Source organism: Protopterus annectens, chromosome 16.part0 (assembly GCF_019279795.1).
Source record: "Protopterus annectens isolate FY-2018-M chromosome 16.part0, PAN1.0, whole genome shotgun sequence".
Classification (NCBI taxonomy): Eukaryota; Metazoa; Chordata; order Ceratodontiformes; family Protopteridae; genus Protopterus; species Protopterus annectens.
This window is the reverse complement of record NC_056750.1, coordinates 387,783,925-387,802,377: the sequence shown is the minus strand read 5'-3', so window position 1 is coordinate 387,802,377 and position 18,453 is coordinate 387,783,925. Positions and strand designations below refer to the sequence as shown.

General features: G+C 40.9%; 1 protein-coding gene across 7 annotated transcripts in view; it reads right to left on the bottom strand.

The window, feature by feature from the left end:
• The window catches only part of LOC122790699 (dual specificity testis-specific protein kinase 1-like), a 1,196,153-nt gene that overhangs the window by 16,885 nt on the left and 1,160,815 nt on the right, over positions 1–18,453 (bottom strand). For all 7 annotated transcript variants that reach the window (XM_044058245.1, XM_044058246.1, XM_044058247.1 and 4 more), the window contains one exon: positions 2,839–2,925. In XM_044058245.1, coding sequence (XP_043914180.1) covers positions 2,839–2,925 — 87 coding nt within the window. The remainder of the gene's footprint in view (positions 1–2,838; positions 2,926–18,453) is intronic.

Genomic DNA, 18,453 nt, shown 5'->3' with positions numbered 1-18,453 from the left:
CCCTGGTGCTTCCTCAAGGACTTCCATCATGGGGAGCTCAGCCTGACCCCAACTCACCCTGGCAGGAGCTCTCCAGGCCCCTCTGCATCCACCCTGGCACTTTCTCAAGGATTTCCATCATGGGAAACTCTGCCTGACCCCACTCACCCAGGCAGGAACTCTCCAGGCCCCTCTGCATCTACCCTGGCACTTCCTCAAGGACTTCCATCATGGGGAGCTCTGCTTGATCCCACTCACCCAGGCAGGAGCTCTCCAGGCCTCACCACTGTCTGTTAGTTGCTCCCTTAAGGATTTCCATCATAGAGGACTGTGCCTGACCCCACTCACCAGGCAGGAGCTCTCCATGCCATGCTGCTGTCCACCCTACCACTCTCTTAAGGACTTTCATTGTGGGTAGCTCTGTCTGACCCCTCCATCACCCAGGCAGGAGCCTGCCCAGCAGTGCCACTATCTGCCTGTCTCCCCCTTACAGACTTCTGTTCCAGAGGGGGCATGGTCTGTACCCCCTCACCCAGGTGACAGCTGTCCTGTACCAGTCACTTTCCACCTCTCTCTCTCTCTCTCTCCCCTTTCCAGACTTTCATCAGGACTGACCCCCTTTGGGGTTCCACTTCTACCCAGGAGAGAGAGCTCTTTTCCAGGATTACATATCTCCTAACTGCTGCTAAATCATGCAGTGTCATGCATGCTCTAGGAACCTCTCAGGGGATCTTCCTAGCCTCATGGAACTCCGCTGGGCCACGAAGCCTCAGACAGTCCCTCATCTGGACTTCTGTGACACCGGTTCTCCACTTTGCCTTGCACCTAGGGCTATCAAACACTCCAGGGAGATGGCTCTGGGTCCCCCCATCTCTGCACTTTTTGCGGCACACCTCAGTCTTTCACTCCAATGGTGCCCAGTGCAGACAAATGTGCATCACTTCAAGCCTCCTCGCATGTGGCCTCTTGCCTCCTGGGTGGTGCTATTCACATAGTGGCATCCCCACAGTGCCTGGTGAAGGACAGGAGACCAACCTGCATGCCCTGGTGCGAGATGACATGGCTGCCCTATGTCCACTCCCATGGGGGCTGGGAGAATGGGATTGCAGACCTGGCTTCCCAGAGCAGCTCTCAAGTGTCCCAGTTTAGGTCCTGTATTAAAATGGTCACCTTGATAAATACACATATGCAAATACACACTAACAGACAAAAGCATGTAAATGCACACAGACATGCATGCATCCTCTCACATAAATATGCATAAATACATGCAAGTATGGATGCTCTCACATACACTTAGATACTCACATGCTTTGTGACTTCTATATACATAAACACACACACACACACACACACACACACATATATATATATATATATATATATATATATATATATATATATATATATATGTTTCACTTTATAATCTCGAAATACTGAAATCTTGAATTTCAGTATCTCGAGACCATAAAGTCAAATCCACAAAACACCGACCACCCAAAACCATAAAACTTCAAATCCTGAATACACAGCATACACCACACCACACATTCACCACAATACCCACATTACCAAAAAAAAAAAAAAACACAAAAACATAACACTACACATCCACAAACCTACACTACAAGTAAGTAGAGTGGCAAGCCCCCTGCTTATATATACTAACTCCAAGATTGCATAAACAAGAAAAGACAGTAAACTCACATCCAGACATTCTACAGTTACACACACACACATACACACACACATATATACAAACACCGCCACATCCAACACTTATACACTCATACCTACAAACACACTCACATACACTCAAACTCCTACCCAAAACCCTTACAAAACACTCACCTTAAATTCCACCTAAATCCATACACTACACTGGATACCATCCACACAAAACACTGCACGTAATGTAGAGTAAAGCCATAACCGTGAATTCGATATTCAAATTCACGATTATGCACTTTCGCTATTTTGAAAAATTTGACTTTATGGTCTCGAGATATTGAAATTCGAGATTTCAGTATTTTGGGATTATAAAGTGGAACTATATATATTTATACACACACATATATATATCTATATATATATATATATATATATATATATATATATATCTATATCTATATCTATATATATATATATATATATATATATATATATATATATATATATATATATATACATACCCACATGTGTACTCTCATATTCATATGCATGTACACTTAACATGCAAATATGCAGACACAAAAATGCAGAGCAACAGATGCAAACATACAAATGCACACACAGGAACCACAGAAAGGAATTTATCTCTTGTGTAGTGCCATTTGTAAATCCCAGTACAAATCTCCGACATGAACTTCCCAGTGCAGCAGTCTTTATATTCCATGTCCCATGCTAAACTGAAAGCCCAAGTATGCCTGACTTTCAGCCTACGAAAAAACAAACCAAACATTAGGCCCAGAAAAAACATTTTTCCAGAGAAAAGAGTAAAAAAATCCTGAAACCTATTTCTCTACATGGGGTCTAACACCCTCTGAAACCTTGCAAGATATACCATTTGGAACCTAAAGCCCCACTGACATTTGACAAAAGTGATAAATATCTGAAAATAATTGAATTCTGCAATAAAAATCTCAGCTTTTTCATTGCTTAATGTGGAAAGAGGTCTGCCACTTACCCAGAAAGTTAGTATAAGTGTTTGCCATGCAGTTGGCCACCACTGAAAAAAGGCTGTCATAGGTAGTCATTTAAACTATGAATGCATTCCATGAAAAGTGATGCCATGCTTTTAGATGTGACAATTCAGTAACACACAATACACCATAAGATACATGAAATGAATTTACTAACCCGACAGCAGCTAGCAGCTAGGTCTAGAATCTTTTTGGGACACTCTCCGACCAAGTCTCGAAATGCTGTCACATCAAGGCCATAATCCTAGAAAACAGCAGAACAAGACAATCACAAGTCAAGGAGCTATTTTTCTGATTTTATTTCAGACACTAGAATGATTATAAAGCATTAATATGAAAACTCAGCAACAGCTGTCCATGGCTTGTATAATACTTAGAACATGTTTACTATGATTAATAGTCCACCATGTGGCTTTGTCAGAGGTTTTGTGAGGGTACATTCTCAAAATAGTGATAATCCAAAGGTCATAAAACATACAAAGAATTGTTTTTCATGCACCTGGGTAAGATCCCACAGTCTCAGTCTCTATATATTCTTACTCTGAGCTTGTCTTATTTACTTATTTTTAACATAGCATTGCTACCCGTTGGACAACTGCTTTTATTATAGTTTTTATACTTTTTGTCTTGGGTTGCCAATTAATTCACAGCATCCCTTCATGCAGTTGCAATTTAATAATAAGAGTGCTGATCTACACAATTAAGACTCAACTAAAATGCCTGACACACTTTTAGAAGTATACAATAAATCTAGTGAAAGCACTGTTTTTCCAAACATTTCATGATGAGTGGGTTAGTTAGCTGTTAATTTTCTTTCTCAGAACTTGAAAACTGAAGTCTGGTTTTGGAATAGCTATAATGAACAACCAGACAGCACATTTTGTCTTCCTGCTGTTCAGAATTTGTATCTGTTTATTTTATATAATTGTTGGGAAATATCTCAGAATGCATAACTAGTACATTTACAGATATTCCACATTATGTCTGCAGAGCAGCTGTAGAACAAGCACAAAGGAGGCAATGGAGCATACCAATTTGTAATTGTAAACTTAGCATTTGCAGTTACGAGCAGAATAAGCACTCAAAAATACATAGGACTATTTTCAGTTTAGCCCCAGGAACAACAGCAGATTAAAATATGTCTAAAATTAAGAACAAGACAGTAAGGAGGAATTACGAGTCAGCAGTAATAAGTAGCAGGCATTAATGCCAAATTCATAACTGTATAGAGTGTTGTTTCAATTTAAGAAAGAGTAAATCAGATTCAGGTTAACAGACAGTGATAGTCAGCAGCAGGCACCAGAAACATAAGCCACTACTGTGAAATTAAGCCTTGACTTAACTACTGCATAAACAGCTGAAATGTACCAACAAAGGAAAACTAAATGGACATGCTCAAGACTGCAGAGAATTTTCCATGAATTTAGCAAAGAACTTGGGCATATATGCAGAAAGGCATTCATTCCTGTTCTTATAAAAGTAGAAAATAAACTCTTCTAGCTGTAATTGAAACTGTTAGTCAATTAAAATATTTTGGTCTTCTAATTGAAAATATGTAACTGACTATAAATGAAGATTCATAGCCCAGGATCCTACTGCCAGTGTTTGACAGAATTTATCAAAGGCAAAATGATTAGTCTTACCAGATCAGATCATGAACTGGCCAAAGTCACCATCACATGACACTTAAAAGAATGAAAGAAGGATAAACAAAACGCACCAAACTGTCTGGAGACCAAGTCAAACACAAGACACCAGGTATTTTAGTGCTTTCGTTCACTTTTATTTCTAACTTCATCAGAAAACAAATACCCTAAAAAGACCATCACTATATATACAAAAAACTAAACAAGTTAATAGAATAAATGATTAAGTGATTAGTAAATTGTTAAAACAAACAAAGATCTTAAATGTTTAAATCTTAAAGAAACACCATGCAAACTTTCATAAATGAAATTGTTAGTCTTACCAGATCAGATCATGGACTGGCCAAAGCCACCATTACATGACACTTAAAAGAAAGAATGAAAGAAACGACAATATCTTATTGAGAGAAGAACCTACCACCCACTCCCTTGTGGGGGTTCTACACTTACATCCACTTAGGTATTTATTCTGAGTCTGAGGTTGCCACTGCCACTGAAGAATTAGCGTGGTGGGATTCAGCAGATTGTATGTATGTGTGTGTGTGTATGTGTGTGTGTTGGAATACTTGCTAGCCATACCTCTCAGTGCAAGAAATCTGGACAAAGCCCAAAATAATGGCAGACAAAGACCCAAAAATAGTTAGCATGCAATTTTCTGACGGATATGAAGTCTGAAATTCAAATGTATGTCATTATTTAGTGACTTCAATCCTCAGATCATCCCAGAAATTTGCCAGAAAACTACAAAATTTATGAGAAGCCGGACAAAATATTGAGTTGTATATCATCACAATGTCCTCTACGGCAGACAGAACTCTTGTGAAGTCACAGAGAATGATGCTGCTTCAGTAAAAAAATTGGGTAGAAGAAGTTGACCATCTCTACTGCTGCATAACTAGTTCTCATTCCTACTAGAGGCATGACCACCAACACAGACACAAAACTGGTGGGGGATCAGTCCTCTGAATTATGAAAACCCTACATTCATAAAATTGGTGGGGCAGCTATATTTTTAATTAAAAAAAAAAACTACATTGCTTTTCAAATTCTAGTGACAAACCACCTTTAGACAATGATCTCAAATGGGCCTTGGCAAAATAACACTAGGAAAAAATAATCACTTTGTTGTATTCATATATCAGCCTCTGCTCTCCGCATTTCTTCATAGGTTCATAGGCAGGTACTAGACTATCGGCCCAAAGGCCTAAGTAAGCCTAGCCAACAAGGTTCCCTTGCTTACGCCACCCAATAAAGTTAATTTCTTGTGGCCCTGTTGAGCAGACCCACAGTTGTGATCCCCAGGGTGTATTTCCTATTTCCCATTCACTCATGAAGATTTTTCTTGAAGAGTGCTAATGAGGAACTTTGCTTGACATAGATGGGTAGCTTGTTCCAGAGTATAGGAAGTCTCTGGGACAGAAATCTATCCCTCCAGCATGTCCTGTTTATTGTGGTGACAAGGTTTAGGTCCCTAGAGCATGTAGTTCGGAGGGATTGGGATTTCTTAAGGTGTAGCATGTCCAACAGCTCTGGGTATAACATAGCTTTATATGTTAGGTAGAGATCTCCTCAGAGTAGGCGATAAGCTACAGAGTAAAGCTGGAGTTTTTTTACTCGGTCAGTGTAGAGCATCTGTTTGAGGTCAGTAATCCTCTTTGTGAGGTACTTCTGTGGCCTTTCCAGCTGCTGCAGATGTCTTGTGAGGTACATTCCAAAAGGGGTGTTGTACTCTATAATGGGTCTAATGAGTGCCAAGGGGAACAATGACCTCTTTTTTCCTGGATGAGAACCCTTTTGTGATGAGGTGTACCACATAGAAGGATTTCCTGACTACTGTGGCAATGTGATTATCAAAGGAGAGACTATTGTCCACCTGGGTCCCAAGGTCTCTTATCACACATTCGGCATTAAGCTGCCGTTTATGTGATAGTTCATGGGTACAGAGTTTTTACCAAAGGGGATGACACCAGGCATCTGTCTCAGTGAGGCCCTTCTGTAGGATGTCCACATCATTTGGGGACTCGACTATGGCTCCTAGTTTGCAGTCATCTGCAAACTATGTTAGCCAGAGGCCTTCTGTGTTAGCCTGTACTTCAGAGAAGTAGATACCAAACAGGAGAGGTCCCAGGAATGGACTCTGTGGTACTCCACTTGTCACTGGTTTGAAGTCAGATTTGGAGTCTGCGACTTTTACAGTGGGGGTTCTGTCAGTGAGCCAGTTGGCAACCCATCTTGTGATGTAAGGATTTATACCTAGTTTAGTGAGTTTAGCTATAATTCCAGAATGGGGGATGGTGTCGAAAGCCTTGGAAAGGTCAAGATAGGCTGTGTAATCCACCTTACCCTCGTCTACGGCTTTGGTGACTGCCTCAAAGAAGTCAATCAAGTTCAGAAGGCATGATCTGCCTTTCACAAACCCAAACTGGGTGGGGTGCAGAGTTTGGAGGTTACCAATGTCTTTGTTTATGAGTTCCATGATGATACGTTACATGGCCTTGCAGACCAGGCTCATCAGGCTAATAGGGCGATAGTTCCCAGGATCAGTGGTGGTTCCCCCTCTGTGGAGTGGGATAACTGTTGCTGTGCACCATTCAGTGGGCACAAAGCCTGACATGAGATTATGATTGAACATGGTGCTTAGGTGGGAAGCCAGTTCATTCTGAAGTTCATGTAAAACGCAGCCTGGGATGTTGTCGGGTCCCATGTATGTTGTGTTTTTGGTTTTAGAGGGTGCAGCTTTTACCTGCATAGATGTGATTACAGGGACTCTGCATTCTTCCTGTATAGATATGGGCCCTTTAGGGGGTGAGAGGGGGGGTAAATTTAACAGTTAACCTATCTGCCAGGATGTTGGCAATATCAGTTGGTTCTGTAATTTTTGTGCTGTTGTGCTGTAACTCAGAGCAGATCTGGGTGTTGCCATTGAGATCCTTGACACAGCTCTAGAATGCTTTGTAGTTGCCATTAGAATCAGTGGTGCTTTTGTTTTCATAGCTAGCTTTGGAAGATCTTATAAGGGATCTCAGCTTCTTACTGAGGCTGACCAGGCAGCTCCTCCACTCATGGGATTTTACTCACTTTTGCAACAGTTTCTTCCTTCTGTTGTAGAGTTTGTTTATGGCAGGGGACCACCAGATTGGCTTCCTTTTTTGGAGAATAGCGTCTTGGTTCTGTTTGAGATAGCACGATCCATGCACTCCTGTAAGTGCTTATAGAAAGTGTATTTGTGTAGGATTCAGGAGTCGTAACTGTTTTGTCCATCTGCATGGGTGTCATGAAGTTAACCACTGCTGTCTTAAGAAGCATGAAGTTGGCTTTGGAGAATTTTTTACCGTGGTTTTCTTAATGATGAGTGGGGTGGGATGTAGATATCTAGGGTGATTAGCTTATGGTCAGATATGACCAATGAGGAGTTGATTTCAGGTGTGGAACACCAGTCACTCATGTTGGTAATGACTAGGTCTACGATATTGTTGCCCCTGGTGGACGTATGGATAAGTTGATCCAAGGCATTGAAATTTATGAATTCCAGAAAGCGTTGAGCGAAGGAGTTGGTACATGAGTATTTTGCCCAGTTAATGGTGGGATAGTTGAAACTGCCCATTATTAGGGTGTTTAGTTGAACCCTAATATTTTCTAGTATATCAAGAAAAGAGGAGTGGGAATCCTGGGACATGGTGGGGGATCTGTAGCAAGCTACAATTTGGATTGCAGTTTTGCCCAGAGTTAGTTGCACTTGGATAACCTTGGCTGCATTATGCTGTGCAACTAGCCTGGAGGTGTGGATATCCTTAATGAATATGGACACACCTCCGCCTTTGGTGTTCTGGTCCAGGTTAGATGGCCGAAATGTGTGGTATGAGTTATAGCCTTGTAATGCAGGGGTGCTCTCTAGAGCCTTGAACCAGGTCTCAGTCACTGCACAGATATCTGTATTCTCCATTTTAAGGAGTGCCTCGAGTGAGTGCATTTTGAGATTTAGACTTATAGCATTGAGTAGCATTACCCTCAGTTTTTGCTTGCCTGTTCCTGTTATGATGGTGAATTTGTCATTTGAACCTTGCCTAAAAAGGCGCTATAGGGGTTGCAAGAGCCTTAGCCAGTATCTGGAATCTGAGGGGCAACAGGAGCAGGTCATCTCTGGCAAAGCATCGTGGTCTGTCGACCATGTCGTCCCAGGCAGACGGATACTGGATCCCCTTAAACTGACACCAGAAGCTTAGCCAATTGTTGAAGTCAATCATTTTGTCCTTGTACTGTGGTATAATTCTGGGCAATGGCAGGATGTTACTTAGGGCTAGGGTCATACCTGCCTGGGCTACAAGCTTGGAAAGCTCTTCCATATCTCTTTTCATGTAGTTCAGGGAGGTACGTCCCAGGTCGTTCACACCAACATGGGCAATTTCTTTTCTGGCTAGCCTTTCCCCATGGACAACCAAAATAATTTAATTTAACTTGTAGACATCACACAAAAAAAACTCTCTGATTGCCTTCTCCCAAAATTTCACACAACTCCTTTCCAGACCATTTCAACCAAACTCCTCCTCTTATAACAACTTCCTGCTACTTACCGAATCTCCACATATATTGTTTCACAATTCTGTCCTTCAAAATTTTTTAAAGTGGTCCTAGTCCCTTCCTCTGACACTGGATTTTAATACTCTATCCTAAAATAATCACCAGTACAACTTTTCCTCCTCACAAGGATTTAGTATTCATGGATGCCCTGCAGCAGATAGACTGGCCACTCCTGTATGATGTTCTTCTATATCACTGTTGCAGTAACCAAAACAGAAGGTATCTCCTGACCAGGGCAGCCCAGTGCTTGGCCAGTATAAAAAAGCCTAATGATCTTGTATGTGCCGTATGTCACATTTATGTTTCCCACAAAGAACATATGGCATAAAAGGGATGTACAGACATAACTATCTGGAACTTCTTTGCCGACAGTTCAAACACTATTTTTGCTAGTTGGTCTGAATGCCTTCTTGTTATACTGAATACTTAGCCATCCTATAAGTGTCTCGTAGTTGTGATTTTTTTTTTTTTTTTTTTTTTTTTTTACTTTTTTCAGTCTTGTATTTTATTTATCTATCTAGAGTTCATATCATCCAAGAAGGGAAAAAGTCAGTGTGGGAGGCAGATTCCCCATAAGGATCATCACGAGCAGTGTCTGTTTTGTTTTGGTACTTCAAATGACCACACCTCTTGTAGTATTTGTAAGGCATTTATGCCCAAGACACTCAGAAGCTGTTTGTCTTCCCTGGCCATTTATCTTGAAAAACAAAATCTTAAACAGTTAGCTCACGGTACCATGGCAGAATCCTTTAGCCCCGAGAAACTCCTGCTAAGTAAGAAGGTCAAGAAGTCTCTGCTGAATCTTTAGCTGTCCAGCATCCACCAGACATCCCTCTAGAATAGCTTTGTAGGTGATTCAGTGTCTATGTTGGATTACTCTGCATGACCCCATTGGAGGCCAGCATGGCTCCAGCTTTCCACATGTTCTCTGGGGCTTTGCAGGCATCTGCTCCAGATGTTGAGGGGAAACCATGGGTGATTTTCTCAGAGTCTCCTAGAGGGATTCCAAAGATACTGGTCAGGGTGGAGGTTCTGGGTTCTCTTACTGAATCCTGCCAGGGGTCAGAACTTATGGTATTTGTTAGGGCTGATGTCCCTTCCACAAAAAAACTGAAGCATGTTTCGGTCCATCCTAAGTATCCTCAAAGAGAGTGGCAGGAGTTTACTCAGGGCTTGCTTTCTTACTTGATGGCCCTAAAGCCTCCACAAGGGTTTTTGGTGCCTGCTCCTTCTTGGACCTCTACCCCTTCTAAATGGCTTAGGGAACCAGATTTCTCAGATGAGGATTCACTGTCTGATGAGGGGGCTTTTTCCTATTCTTCACAGATGCCTTTGCCTTTGGCTTATGGTACTGATGAAAAGGAGTCTCTGTTAGCCCTGAGCCTCCTTTCGAGGATTTGTCCTTTGGGGACACAATTGCTAGGATGATGAAGTACTTTAAGGGGGATTCTTCTCAAGTGTCTGATATTCAGAGAAGATATGAGTTGCTTCAGATGGATACTCCTAAACCATTGGCAGTTCCTACTGTTTTGGCTGTGTTGTTAGATACTTTCATTGCTGCTTCTAAGTCTCCTGATTCTCGGCCTCCTGCTCCTAAGAAACCTGATAGGTTCTATACATTTCCTGAGGATTGTCAGTTTTTATTTCAATATCCTTCTGCTGATCCTGCTGTGGTGTCAGTCTCTCCTGACAAACCTTCAAAGCTTTTGCCCTCTTACAAACTTTTGCCTTCTGATATGGATAGTAGGGCAATACAGAGGACTGGTAAGAAAGTTTACACTGTTTCAACTTTGGCCCTTAGGGCTGTTACTTACCAGACCCACATGACTAGGTATGCTCTGGCCTTGATTGCTCAGACTTGTCAGAATATTTCTGATCTCCCTTATTCTGAGGGCAAATCCTCTGCCTTATCTTTTTAGGTTCTGCTTCTCAAGTGGCTTGCCACTCTGTTAAGTGTAGTTAGGATGCTGCTGGCACCTCTTCTAGGGCTGTGGCTTTCAGGTCTGTCATTAGGTGTTATTCTTGGCTTCATCTTCAATCTCTGCCTGAGGGCAAGTTGTTGGATGTGCCTCTGGATAATAAATATCTTTTTGGGACTGATGCTGCTGCTGACATGTTTAAGTCTCTTCAAGAGCAAGGCAAAGCCTTGCAGGACCTTAAACATAATGTCTCTCCTATACCCAAGTTCCAGAGGAATTATCTGTCTAGATCTGCTTTTGTTTGCAGGCAACCCTGTCAAGCCTCCAAGGGAAGGAAGAGTGGGAGGCGGGCCCCCTCTGCTAAGGCTTCTCAGATTTCTGTGCTCCAGAAGCCTCCTTAATCAGATAAGCCTGCTTCTCTCTGGCAATTTAACTTCCATCCTGCTTCTTTTAGACCAGATTCCCTTGTCCCTTCAGCTTTCACTTTGTCTTCCAATTTGGCATCACTTTGTTGGAGTTTTCATTTTGTTTTCATTGATTAGATTACCAAAAAATTAAGGAAAAAATGAAAAAAATAGGGTTTCCCTTTGGCATAAGTGAAAAGACTACAATGATCCTGCCTCACTCTGCTAGTATGTAGTATTTAAAAGTATGGCAAGAGACTTGGAATTCAGTCAAGAGAGCCAAATCAAACTGCTGTAAAGGCTACCAACATACCTTCCTTGGGAATCAAAAGAATAATGTGCTGATATTAATAACATCTTAGACAATTTCCACAGTAAAAAGCAGAATCTACTTTTAAACAACAGCGACAGCACTCTTTATCTCACAACGTCAGCAAACATACTTGCTACATGCTACTTCCCTTTGCCAATTGTTCTCATTGTACACTCCAAACTAGTCCAATTCCATTCATCTCACAATTCCTCTACCCTACAATTTCAGTTTAAAAATTCTTACAGCCATTGCAGCACACATACTCATTACAAGAATTCAGACTCACAGTCGTACTCTTCAGTCCCTTACAGCCCCCTTTCTTAAATTATCTTACATTATCAGCCCAGTATCATTCTGCTTTAACATCTCTTTCATGGTGGAATTATTCCACTGGAATGGAAGTCAACAACAAATATTTCAAGGTGCAGTGTCCTGAATACATTATTCATTAGCTAGCTTATTTCCTCTAGTTGAAATCTTTAAAAAAAAAAATGTTTTTTTACACCCAAATTTTTGACATAATTGAACAAGCTGGCATTCTGCCATCCCATGGTTGGCTTCAGAACAGGATATAACAATCAATGCTCTACTTAATGCCAAAACAGTATTTATAAAAATAAGGACAAGGGCTTGATGACTGGTGTAGTATTTATATATCTAAAACGATATTTTGATCCACCTCATTACTTATTATTTCGCCACCAGCTATTTGATTGTTTTTTTTTCCTATAGAAGCTTTCTAATGTTTCACAAAAATGTAATAAGTACAAGCTAAGCTTTCAATTAACTATCTAAAGATTCAGCTACTATTCTTCACTACACTGTATACTTTACACAGATATTTTTATTTTATCTACTTCTTGTTTCCTCTACTCAGATTCCATTCTCTCATCCATTTTCCTTTCTTTTCTTATTCCTCTGATTGTCTTCTTACTTGTATGAAATGACTCCTATGCTCTTAATTTTTTATATTTTGTATTCTGTATTGTCCAGTCCTCTGTATTATTACCCTTCAGTTCTGATATGCTCAGAAAAATATATCACAAGTTTGAATATACATATATATTGCTTTTGTCTCTATGGGTCTATCTAGTATACTTTCCAGCCTGACATTCACACTTAAACATAGATACATACATCCATACATCAATAAATAAACCTCTCAGATTCAAATAATTTAAAATAAATCCATGTCCTAGCAATTCATTAACTCCAGTGCTCCTCAAGACTCGGGTCTTGGCCCTATACTGTGCTCATAATTTATTTATAATATTCCAACTATTTTTCTCCACCTAACTACAGTTGTCTGCACTGACATTTTCTGCTTTGAGCAAATAGCTCACCTCATGTTTTTGACCCTGCTTTATAGTTTTCCTTTCTATAAAGATGTTCCTGGATTAAAAACCATAAACTCAACAATTACTCCAAAATAAACTCAATGGTCTTTGAAACAAACCAAAAGCTTTCACAAGGATAATCCTTAAAATTACAAACTCCTTGGTAATTCCATTACTCAAGTTAGTATTATTAAAAATCATGGTATCAGCTTAGCCCCCCCCCCATTTTCTTTCCACATCCACAATGGGAACATCAGTCAACTGAAATGAATTATATCTCACTAACATACTCACCTCCCAAACTCACAAATCCACTATAATCTCCAGTTTACAATATGCCCTCTCCTTAATTACTCTGAACATCCATCAGTCTAGCTGGTCAAAGAATACATCACTGTACTCCCATGTCCTCTACCAATACATTTCCATAGGTGAGTGCTGCATTCCTTTTTGTCTCTTTACTTTATAAATTACCTAAAATATTCTGTCCTCTACCAGCCAGTAAGTAATCTTACTATCATAAGTAATCCATTCAAAGTTAGATCATAAATGTCACAGGCTTTGTAATGACCCATATTTAATCAATATAAAGTACACTTGTGTAAGTAAACTTACCATAACAATAGATATTAAAATGATCACTGCTCTAGTAGTCTAAGCTATATGGTTTATTTCCTGCATAGGATAGAATAGCCAACGAGCTTCCAAAGCTTCCGGGCACCTTCCACATGTCCAAATGATTGTCAGCTTGAGCTGAGCTGACCAAAAAGACAAGTATGGGTGACAAGCCCTTCAAAGCTTTCATACCAACTGAGGGAGAGGTCCCTGAGATGACATTGCTGGACCGACAAAAAATTAAAGTGCACATCCTGGCATAAAAAATACACCAAAAAACAATGGGAATGGAGGGAGGGAGTGGCTTGTGCAGCAGTGATCATTCAAACATATACAGTTATGATACATTTACTTACACAACTGTGCTATTTTCTTCATATTGATCACTGCTGTAGCAGCTTAAACTATATGGGTAGATTACCATAGCTTAGAACAACTGTGAGGTGGAACGAGAGGAAATCAGAAGACCCTGTAGAATGATCTTAGCAAAGCCTGACCTCTACCTGGAGAAGGAATCTATCTTGTAGTGCTTCTAGAATACTTCTAGATTCCAAACCTTTCCCAAAATACATAGATGAAGCCATGGCCCTGGTACAATAAGCCTTGATCCTGCCTGGCAGAGTTTTGTTCAATAAGCCTTGATCCTGCCTGGCAGAGTTTTGTTGTGGTGCGAATAGCAAAAACTAATAGCCTGAGACAACCATTTGGAAAGTCTGCTTTGACACAGGTTGTTCTTTCTTCTTACCTGCATAAGAGAAGAACACATGATTGGAAGTACTGACAGATTTTGTTCTTTCAAGATAGTACCTGAGTTCTCTGTGTACATCCAAAGTATGAAGTGTCATTTCTCCCTCATTTTGGACTTCAGTGCCGAACACAGGGAGATGGAGAGTTTAATTAAAGTAAACTCAAATACCACTTTTGGCATAAAAGAAGGGTCCGTTCTCAAGGAAACCTTGTATCTCTGAAAAAATTTGATAAATTTGATTCACCATGAGAGCTTTCAGTTCAGATACGCTTCTTGCAGGGGTCAGAGCAACCAGTAGGTTCATAGGTGTGTACTAGGCTAATGGTCCTGGAGCCTTTACAAGTCTAGCCCATAGGATTACTCTGGCATTGTGCCACCTGACCTTAGTTCCCAGTGCCTCTGTCGAGTACAGCCACTCAAGTGATCCCCGGGGTGAATTTTCTATTTCCCATCCACTCATCAAGATTTGTCTTGAAGAGGGCCAGTGAGGTGCTCTGTTTGACATGTATGGGAAGTCTATTCCACAGTATGGGCAGTCTCTGGGTTATGAACCTGTCCCTCCAGCATGTTCTGTTGATTGTGGTAGTAAGGTTGAGGTCTCTGGAGCATGTGGTGCGGAGGGATTGGGATTTGTTTAGATGTAGCATTTCAAACAGGGCTGGGACAGATATGGCTTTGTAAGTCAAGCAGAGATCACCTCTAAGTAGGCAATATGAGACAGAGAATAGTTGGAGTTTTTTGAGTTTGTCCATATACGACAAGTGTTTAAGGCCTAGGTTCCTCTTTGTGAGGTACTTTTGCAGCCTCTCCGATTGATGCAGGTGTCTAGTGAGGTACAATGCCAAATGGGGCATTGTACTCGATGATTGGCCTAATGAGAGAAGAGTAGAGGGAGACAATGATCTCTTTCTTCCTGGATACAAAACCCTTAGTAATGAGATGTGCCACATAGAAGGACTTTCTGACCACAGTGGCAATGTGGTGGTCAAAAGAGAGGTTGCTGTCAACCTGTGTTCTCAGATCTGTGAACTTTGTCAGCCAGAGTCCCTTCGTGTTGGCCTGGACTTCTGAGAAGTAGATACCGAACAAGAGAGTACCCAGGACCGAACCCTGTGGGACTCCACTCGTGACTGGTTGGCAGTCTGACTTGGAGTCAGCTAATTTCACACTGCGGGTTCTATCTGTGAGCCAGTTTGCAACCCATCTAGTGATATAGGGGTTGATGCCTAGCTTAGTGAGTTTTTCTATGATTCCTGAATGGAGAATGGTCTCAAAGGTCTTGGCCAGATCATGGTAGGCTGTATGAACCACCTTGCCTTCATCCACAGCTCTGGTGACTGACTCAAAGAAGATGACCAGGCTGAGCAGGCATGATCTACCCTTCACAAACCCTAACTGTGTGGGATCCAGAGTTTGGAAAGTCCCAATATTGTTGCTTATTAGGTCCAGGATGATGTGTCCCATAGCATTGCATATCAGACTCATCAGTCTAATGAGGCGATAGTTCCCAGGGCCTATTGTCGATCCTCCATTGTTGAGAGAGATGACTTTAGCAGTGCTCCATTTGGTAGGGACAAAGCCTGAGGTGAGGCTATGACTGAACATTAACTCAGGTGAGGTGCCAGTTCAAGTAGAAACATTTTCCATGTTAAGAACTTCAAAGTCAGCCAGATGAGCTGGTTCAAATGGAGCAAGTGTTAGTTTTTGTTGCACAAAATTAAAATACCAAGGAGCCATCAGTTTTTTTAAGAAGTTTCTTATGCATTGCTCCTTTCAAACACACTTTGACACAGGAATGCCTTGAAAGAGTGGGGTCCATGGATATACATGTTGAAATGAATGACAAATGAACATTGATTGAGGAAGTAAGACTGTTAACTCACACAAACATTGTAAAACCAGAGAAGCACTTGCCCTGAATGGGTGCTGATTATGTTGTTGGTACCAACTAGAAAACCTTTTCTAATAGCTAATATATGTTTCTCTGGTAGCAGGTTTTCTTGCCTTCATTAGTAGCAGCTGCATGTCTTCAGAAAACAGTGCCTAAAGGGAATTAAGATCCTATCATCCAGGCAGTCATTTGATGTTGTTTGGGGTCAGGATGTATCAAACACCCCTGCTTTTATGTAAGTCAACCTATTCTGTAAGTTGGTTTGTGGTAATTGCTCCTGCCCAATTCAAGAAGTAGAAAAATCTACTGTTGCCCGAGCCAGAAGGGAGTCACCACAATAATGTCTGGGGATTCCTTCTGAATCTTCAGACATTCCCTGGATATCAGTTGACAGGGTGGAAAATCACAGAAACATTCCTCTGTTCAAGGAAAAGAAAATGTATCTGTTTTCTAGGCCTTCGTACATAAAGTTCTTGAGCAGAATTTTGCCAACTGATTGTTCAGAGCTGAAGGAACTCCCCACAGATGGATCAAATTTTGAAAGACCCCCAAATCTTGTTTGCATTTCTGATCGGGGCAAGCATCTCTTATTTTTATGTGCTTATGTCTGTCTTTGATATCCCAGATACCTTGCACTTTTGTACCTACATTGACACTGCTCTCCAAGCAAAATCTGAGGTGTCTGTGGTGATGGACTGCTTTGGAGCAGGAGGAGAGAAGTGGAGATCTGGACTCAGGGATATTTAATGTCCCCACCAAGTGATTTCTCCTCACAAATCCCAGAACTGAAATAAAAAAAAAAATAATGTGTGTTGATGTTGGGACCCAGGTGAGAGATTCCTGACACTTTGAATAAGACTCTGCAAAGATGAGCAAGTTGTCTAAATATGGAAAAATGTGGATACCCTGTAGCCTGCAATGAGTTATAAGTGGAGCTAGGCAGTTTGTGAACTGTGAGTCCGAAAACTGATAATGTGATCCAGACACACAAAACCTTAGGAAACATCTGAAGATTGGATGGATATGAATTTTATAAGCATCTTTTAAATATAAGGTTAGCAAAAAACTAAACTGAAGAAGGGGGCAAAAGGTTGTGTAGTGAAAGCATTTTGAACTTGGGCACTATCAAAATCTGGTTTAGGAAAGAAAGGTCCAGAACTGGTCACCAGGCATTTTCTCTCTTTCTTTGACACTATACACATTCTTAAATAATAGAAACCTTTTTTCAGTTGAGAAGGAGGAACTGTTTCTACTACCCCCTGAGAAAGCATGTGCTATAGGACAGGAAGGAACAGAGGAGTTTGGTCTGGGGGATGCAGAATGGTTTCCAGGAAAGGAGGGAGTTCTTCTCACTGCCATCTGTAACCCTGCTAAATCAGTCTCAGAATCCACTTGTCTGAACCAATCTGTTGTCAAAGACAGATAAATGGAGATTCAGACTTTCTGGAAGGAATAAGAGACTGCCAGGGTGGTAGGGGGAACAAGGTCCATTATACAATCTGGTTTATTTGATTGTCCTGTGTTCCGGGAGGTTCCTGGTTTCTTTTTGGATTGTTCCTGACATTGTTTTTTAAATGTCTTCTTATCAGCATTTTGCTAAGACTATTTGATTTTTTTTTTGCCAGAACTGGGCAAAGGAGCATAAAAATCCTTGGAAAATTCAGAAGTAGGGCTGAAAAATCTGAGAGATTCCTTGTATCAGCTTCTCTCTCTCATCACATTTTTAATAACCTCTGTATTCCTTATACTTTCAAAATTTGTCAGAATAAATTTAACATATTTGTCCAACAATTCAAAATTCTAAAAATTAAAGTTGGTGAAGTATACACTTTTTCTTCAGACTTATCAGTTGTTCTACAACCCTTTTTAGAAGTAGAAGGATTAGAATTAACAAAATGATTGACAGCAGCTGGATTGACTAAAGCTGTATTGCTGAGTAAGGTGTGGGATGAGGGTATAGAAATTTGAAGGACTATGAAACTTTGTACATTCTAGCTGCTTTCTTGGGTGGAGCATGATGGTTATCAGGGAAACCACAAAATGTGACAAACACATCCTCCAGTGCTGGCAGCACTGGGGGGTGGGGGTTGAGTGATGGGAGGTTCTGGGAATTATCTTTTCTGTTCATCAGTGAGAGTGGTGAGCTTTGGAACAGCCTGTCTGTCGCTGGAGGAGTGGTTTCAGCTCAGAAACTGTAGTTTTATTGGCCGTTTTGGGCTATTTCTATCCCTTTCATCTTTCTGTTTAAAAACCCGTGTTTGCACTTGTATTACCTCAGCAAGAGCCTGCCTCGGTGTCCTGCAGTGTCCTACAGCAGCAGC